The sequence below is a fragment of the Danio rerio genome, chromosome 5 (assembly GCF_049306965.1).
Source record: "Danio rerio strain Tuebingen ecotype United States chromosome 5, GRCz12tu, whole genome shotgun sequence".
Lineage (NCBI taxonomy): Eukaryota > Metazoa > Chordata > Actinopteri > Cypriniformes > Danionidae > Danio > Danio rerio.
In genome coordinates, this window is record NC_133180.1 from 78,324,579 (window position 1) to 78,332,500 (window position 7,922).

Here is a 7,922-nt window from a genome sequence, read left to right on the forward strand (position 1 = left end):
ATTCACTTTATTCACAGTTCAACAGTGTAAAAGTTAGAAAATGTAAAATATGGAATTTTGGGGATATTTATCAGCTCCTCCAGTGTTTATCAGTTCAGTTTTAGCATTATTTTTTTAATCCATTCAGCCGATCTCTGTATCTGACGGGAACATTTTTAGCTTAGCTTAGCATAGGTCATTGAATTGGATTAGACTGTTAGCATCTCACTCAAAAATGACTAAAGAGTTTAGATAATTGTCCTATTTAAAGCTCTTCTGTAGTGTACTAAGCCTGACAGAATAGTAAACCATGTACAGACGAGCTTTAAAGGGGAAAATTGTCAACTTTTATTTTAATTTTTATTTGTAAATTTACTTTATTCATAGTTAAACAGTGTAAAAGTTAGAAAATGTAAAAAATGGAATTGTGGGAATATTTTACAGCTCCTCCAGTGTTAATCAGTTCAGTATTTAATTTTTTTAATCCATTCAGCCGATCTCTGTATCTGGCATGAACACTTTTAGCTTAGCTTAGATCATTGAATCGGATTAGACCGTTAGCATCTCACTCAAAAATGACCAGAGTGTAGATTAATATTCAGAACAGATACAGATACATAACAGAACAGTAAACCATGCACAGAAGGGCTTTAAATCGGAAAATTGTCAACTTTTGAGCAAGATGCTAATGGTCTAATCCGAATCAATGACCTATGCTACGCTAAAAGTGCTTCCGCCTTCAATGAGTTTCTTTCTTCTGTTGAACACAAAACAAGATATTCTGAAGAACACTGGAAAAAGCCGTTATCGACATCCATAGTAGTAACAAAATAAATGTAGAAGTCTGTTTTTTCCAGCTTAAGAGAAGAAAGGAACAAGTGAAAGATGAGTAAATGATGACAGAATATTCATTTTTGGCCAAACTGTGCCTTTATATCAGTCACACAGGGCTATTTTCACCCTCATTTTATTTTCCCACCTGAACCACACACACATTGCGCTCTGTATAAAGGAGGAATATTAGTTTTCGCAGTTTTTAAAGCGCTATGTTTTTGTTTTAATAATTATTTTAATATTTATTTCTGCACTTTGTACACCTTGGCAATACTTGGCAATAAAGCTCTTTCTGTTTCTGATTATGTTACAGCAAAGATCTCTGCTCCACCAGGCAAGTTCTCCTTCGCAGGCAGCACTGGAGCCAAAATGGCGTTCGGCTCTGTAGTGTCCGAGGAGCCATTCTCCTTCTCAAAAGTGTCATCTCCAGCAGCAGCAGCAGCAGCGCCTGTGATCTCCGCTTCTCCTGAACCTCCTAAAGCTGCAAAACCCAGCACTGGAGAAACCCTCGGCAGCTTCTCCGGTTTACGAGTCGGCCAAACCGAAGAACTCAAGGAATCTCCGTCAGGCTTCATCTTTGGGCCTCCAGCAAACGGATCTAAAGGATTCTCCTTCAATCCTGCGCAAATAAACCCAACAGAGTCTGTAACTCCAGCAGAATCCACAGCAGAGCCTGCAAAAACGGCACCGGCTCAAGCATTCGGCTCATCTACATTCGCATTTAAACCAGCAGAAGTCGCATCTCCGTCTGTAAAGCCGACATTCTCCATTCCCACATCTTCATCATCATCATCATTTCCAGCAGCCGCCGCTTCTTCTTTTGGGAGTCTTCTGCGCGCTCCTTTACCAGAAACGGCAACAAATGTTTCTGCAAAGCCAGAAATTGCAACATCTGCTGAGTTAGCTCCATCTGCTGATGATACCCAATCTCCAGCAGAGCCTTGTACTCCTAAACCATTAACCGCAGCTGAATCCACTCCTCCCCCCAGTACTGAAACCCCTATTCCAGCAGAATCCAGCAAACCTCCATCTCCTCCAGCTGCTGTAGTCTCTCCTACACCTCCTCCGTCAGTTTCTCCACCTTCAGAATCCGCTCCGCTAGTCTCCGAACCGCCGTTAGCAGAAACAGTAACGGATACTCCGCCTGAAACCGCTAACACTTCAACATCAGCTCCGGCGTCCACAGAAGCTCCAGCTGCTCCTGCATCTGACAAGCCTGGGTCAATCTTCGCTCCTCCACCAGCTGCTGCAGAGCAAGGTTATTATAATTTTGCTTACTTTAATTATTATTATTTTATATTTTGATACCATTTTAAAACTTTGCAGAAAGCATAGCGCGCATTTTATGTTTTTATGTGCGTAATCATGTGCTAGACTGATGTGTTTTGCTGTAAAGCGCCATCTACTGGTGTTTCTCTAAACAGCCGCAGGTCAGATTTACCACCACAGCATGAGTGCTTATGAATTCAGAAAACTATTATTTTATTTTTATTTTTTAATGGATTTTAATTTCGTTAAGTTGTTGCTTTTGAATTATTGTAGTTTTAATTTTTTTTCTAGTTAACATAAGAGTTTTAGTCTTGGTTTTTGTTTACTAAAATAACCTTGATTTGGTTGTAAAAGCGCCATCTACTGGTGTTTCTCCAAACAGCCGCACGTCAGATTTTACACTACAAAGTCGGTGCTTATAAAATCTGGAAATTATCATTTATATTTGAAAAGTATTAGATTAATTTAGTTCATTTTTCAGTGACTTGTTCATTTGTTTACTTTTTCATCTATTGTTAGTTTTTTTTCCAGTTGAAAATATTTTTGACTAATAGTTTTAGTTTTTGTTTACTAAAATATCCTTGGTTTGGTTGTAAAGGTGCCACCTACTGGTGTTTCTCTAAACAGCCACATGTCAGATGTTACACCCAGAATCGATGCTTGTTTATATATTTATAATATAATAATTTTTATATTAATATATATATATATATATATATATATATATATATATATATATATTTATTTACTAATTATTTTGTTTTAGTTTTTCAGTGTGTGTTGTTAAATTCGTGTAGTTTTTCATTTATTGTTAATTTACTATTTTATTTTTAGTTATCAAAAATATTTTTTGACCTATAGTTTTGGTCTTGGTTTTCGATTAGTTTGGCTGTAAAAGCGCCATCTACTGATGTTTCTCTAAACAGCCGCACGACAGATTTTAACGCCACAGAATCAGTGCTTATGTATTCTAAAATTGATTCATTGATTGACATTATTTTAGTTAGTTTTTCAGCGACCGTTGTTTATGTCATTTGGTTTTTTCCTTATTTTTTTAATTTACTATTTTATTTCAGGTATCAAAAATGTTTTTTCACTCAAGGCCCGTGCACACTGGGACGCTTTTTGCTCACGTTTTCCGACGACGTGTAACGCCTCGTGACTAAATAAAGGACGCCAATGTGATCGTGCACACTAACATGCAAAACGGCAGACGTAAACGTCATTTTTTTTAAGAAACACCCTATGCTCGTTTTTTTATTTATTTTTATTTTTTTGAGAAGAAGCTTCACGTCAAGGAGTGATTTTGCATCCTCTTCTGCTCGACACCAGTGAAAATCACTTTGGTTTGAATCCGGAAAAACATCTCAAAACGTTGACGATAAACGCAAACAAAAAGCGTCCTGGTGTGTACGACCCTTAATAGATTTACTCTCATTTTTGTTGTCGTTTACTAAAATAACATTAAATTGGTTGTAAAAGCGCCATCTACTGGTGTTTGTTGGCTAGTTTGTTTTTCAGTGACCATTGTAAATTTTATTTTTTATTTATAATTTTAAATCAGTTTGCGAAAATGTTTTTGACCAATAGTGTTAGTTTTCGTTTACTAAAATAGCCTTGCTGTAGACACTGTCATCAATCAGTCTGCATCATCTTCTTCTTCAGTTCCAGCGGTGGTGTCCACAGTATCTCCAACACCAGTGTTTTCTTCTGCACCATCCTCCACCTCAGCGTTCGGATCTTCTGCTTTTGGCTCCAGCTCTGCCTCCTCCGGCTTCGGCAAACCCACTTTCGGCCAGAGTGCTGGTTTTGGGCCTCCGGCTGCATCTGGCTCCGCTAGCGGCTTCAGTTTTGGTCAGCCAGCATTCAGTGCTAGCAGCAGCTCTGGGTTTGGGTCGCCGGCTGCGTCCGCCAGTACTGCGGCCCCCAGCAGTGTTTTCGGGCCCTCCACAGCTAGCAACGCCGGGTCCTTCTCATTCGGGGCCACCGGCTCCGGCTCCACAGCTAGCACCGGCACCGGCCTCTTTGGTCAGAGCAGCACTTCTGGCTTCGGGCAGCCCAGCGCAGGCTTCGGTCAGGGGGCTGTTTTCGGCAGTAACACCACCACTGCGTCTTCTTCTGGATTCAGCTTCGGACAACCGTCAGGTGGGGTTTTATTTAACTTATAAATTTAACTTATTTAGCAGATGTGTTTATACACAGTGAATTACAAACAAACAAACAAGCAAACAAAAAAAAACAGCTTCAAATCAGCCGAGAAAATGATTTCTGTGATTAATTAATTATTAATTAATCTAAAAATTAATTAAATCTCAAGTGCTTTTAACACAATTTTAAATAACTTATTTTATTTAATTATGTTTACTTTTTATTTACTTTTTTTTTTGCATTTGAACACAACAGCAGTCGTCTTCATTTACACTTGTAGCTTGATGCTCATCACTTGAGGAACATTTGATAAGGAATCGATATTGCATAGGAGTGCGAATGATTGTGCGGTGTGAATGGCAGTGAGGGTCTGGAATGTGCAGCCGTCTCGGGTGTGTCTTCACTGCAGGATTTCTCCCATTCCTGAACACACTTTTACATTATAAGCAGCTGATTCAGTGACCTTTGACCCCAGTGACACAGCAGGACGGCCTGTTCTCAGCTGTTTACCGTCCAGAGCCCGGGAAAATGTGCTGATACACGCTTTACACTTCATGATGAGCTGCTGCTGTGGTTTAATGTGGGACTTACAGTCTTAAATATGTAACGTCCAGACGAGTGAGCTGTGAGCTGGTCAGGGGAGACGGCGATTGATCATTTATTAATGATTTGTTTTTATTCACTGGTGTGTTTTGCATGGTTGCAGTGTTGGAGTGCAGAGTTCTGTATGGGTGTGTTGTTCCTGACTGTGTGTGTGTGTGTATTCAGTGATGTTTGACTGTGTGTGTTTGTCGTTCAGGGTTTGGCAGCAGCACCTCCTCTTCCTCCACATCTGTGTTCGGACAGCAGGCCAGTGGAGCAGGAGTCTTCGGTCAGGTACAGTGCCCCCCAACCCCAAAACACACACAAACACACACAAAACACACACAAACACACACAAAACACACACCCTTTAACTTGTTGCATTGAACAGTTTGAGAACTGGACTGAAATGATCACATCTGACTCACTGATTCAAATGATTTGTTTAGAGTGAGTCTCCAGTAAACAACTTAATGATTCAGATGATTCGTTCAGAGTAGGTTTCCAGTAAACAACTCATTAATTCAGATGATCCATTCAGAATAAGTCTTCAGTAAATGAATCACTGATTCAAATGATCCATTCAGAGTAAATTTATAGTAAACAGCTTACTGGTTCAAATGATCCATTTAGAGCGAGTGTCCAGTAATCAACTCACTGATTTAAATGATCCATTCAGTCCAAATCTTCAGTAAATGACTCACTGATTCAAATGATCCATTCAGTCCAAATCTTCAGTAAATGACTCACTGATTCAAATGATCCATTCAGAGTGAATATCCAGTAAACAACTCACTGATTCAAATGATACATTCAGAATGCGTCTCCATTAAATGAATCCCTGATTCAAATAATCCATTTAGAGTGAATCTTCAGATAAACAACTCACTGATTCAAGTGGCCCGTTCAGAGCTATATCTTAAGTAAACTTAGTGATTCAAATGATTTTTTCAGAGGGAGTCTCCAGTAATCAAACCACTGATTCAAATTATTTGTTCAGAGCGAGTCATCAGTAAACAGCTCACTGGTTTAAATGATCCATTTAGAGCGAGTCTCAAGTTAAAGACTCACTGATTCCAAAGATCCATTCAGAGGAAATCTCCAGTAAATGACTCACTGAATCAAATAATCCATTCAGAGTGAATCTCCAGTAAACAACTCACTGATTCAAATGATCCATTCAAAGCGAGTTCCCATTAAACGACTCACTGAATCAAATAATCGGTTCAGAGTGAATCTCCTATAAATGATTAATTGAATCGAAAGTACGGTACCATTATGCGTCTACTAATACAAGAGTTTTTCTCCAAGCCCAGTCAAACACACATGAAGCATTATATCTTATCTAAAAAAAATACTGTATGTGTCTATTATTTATTTATTTATTTATTTAAGACTAGATCCAAAACCCTGCAGGACTGAACCTGTGCACCCCAAGCTAAAAGACTGAACCGAGACCCCCAGAACCAATCAATAGTTCATTTTCACTCATGATTGATCTTTTCAGATAGATCTTTTCAGTTATACACACATTGCAGGTTGTAGTTCTGATGTAAAGTGTGTGTGTGTGTGTGTGTGTGTGATCAGGCTCCTTCAGGTGGTCTGTTCGGCTCAAATGCTGGAAACGCTTCATCAGGATCAGGGTTTTTCAGCGGTCTCGGAGGGAAACCCAGTGAAGACGCTGCTAACAAGAACCCGTTTGGAGCTCCAGCGGCCGCCGGAGGATTCGGGCAGCCCATAAACACAGGTACACACACACACACACACACAGCTGTATTCACTACTCGAATAAATAAACGTCACTGAGATATCCCCACATTTTCTGCAGATTTCATCAATTGGGATAATTAGATGATATTTTGCTGAGTGTGTTCTTGTTCTGGGAACTTAAAAGTCTGTGTGAGATCAAAATGCACAGGTACAATGTTTATCTTGCTAGCACATGTTGGTATTTTTCAGGTGAGTAACCAGTTCAAATTAATCCACATTCAATCTGAGCATCTGCTTCTGTGATTGGCTCCTTCTCTGATGATGTCAGTTTGATGCTTCAGATGCTGTACTCTTAGCCACGCCCCTCATGCAGTTAGTTTGCTATGAGGGAATAGTGCACAAAACAAAGCCCCGCCTTCTACTTAATATTCAACAACAGTTGAAATACATCAACATACTGAAATAAATCTCAGCAACGTCCTGCTCACGCTCCCTTTTAAAGGGATAGTTCACCCAGAAATCAGCACTTACAGGCCGTTGACTTTTTTTTCTTCAGTCGATTCGTATAATGCAAGTCAGTGATCGCTGTGTGTGCGTGCTGCAGGTCCGTCTAACCTGTTCGGCAGCACTGGAGCAAAGGGGTTCAGTTTCGGCAACAGTTCGTTCGGGGAGCAGAAGCCCAGCGGGTCCTTCAGCAGCGGAGGCGGATCTGTGGCCGCACAGGGCTTTGGTTCCTTCTCCACTCCCACTAAACCAGGTCACATACATATACATACACACACACACACACACACACACACACACACACACACACACACACACACACACACACACACACATATATATATATATATATATATATATACACACACACATACATAAATCTCAAGACACACAGGTATAAATGTGCAAACACAAACACACACACTTATATATCACACATATAAATACATGAATACACATACATACACACACACACACGCACATATATATAAATATATACTGTATATACACACACATAAATACGCACACACACATGCATGCACATATACACAGATATACAAATATGCATGCACACATACATACACATACATAAATATATAAACACATATGCGCACACACTTATACACACACATTAATATATAAACACACATACATACACAAACATGCATACACATATACTGTATGTACACACGCACTCAACCCTACACACATCATTAAATACAGTGCAGGATAACACCAGTGAGAATGTGATCATGCCATTGATTTTTATTATCAGTATTAGATTTATATGTATTTTATAATATTACAAATATGAATTTTAGTATTCTCTGTGTTTGGTATTATTATAATAATATTTTTTTTATTAAATAATTAATTTTTTATTAAATAATTTATAT

General features: G+C 39.0%; 1 protein-coding gene across 4 annotated transcripts in view; it reads left to right on the forward strand.

Annotated features, from left to right (window-relative positions):
* The window catches only part of nup214 (nucleoporin 214), a 43,440-nt gene that overhangs the window by 30,577 nt on the left and 4,941 nt on the right, over positions 1-7,922 (forward strand). For 2 of the 4 annotated variants that reach the window (XM_073951710.1, XM_073951711.1), the window contains exons 29-33: positions 1,127-2,071; positions 3,748-4,227; positions 5,030-5,106; positions 6,400-6,559; positions 7,127-7,279. In XM_073951710.1, the coding sequence (XP_073807811.1) occupies positions 1,127-2,071; positions 3,748-4,227; positions 5,030-5,106; positions 6,400-6,559; positions 7,127-7,279 (1,815 nt within the window). The remainder of the gene's footprint in view (positions 1-1,126; positions 2,072-3,747; positions 4,228-5,029; positions 5,107-6,399; positions 6,560-7,126; positions 7,280-7,922) is intronic. The other 2 variants (XM_073951712.1, XM_073951713.1) reach the window with 1 other exon arrangement.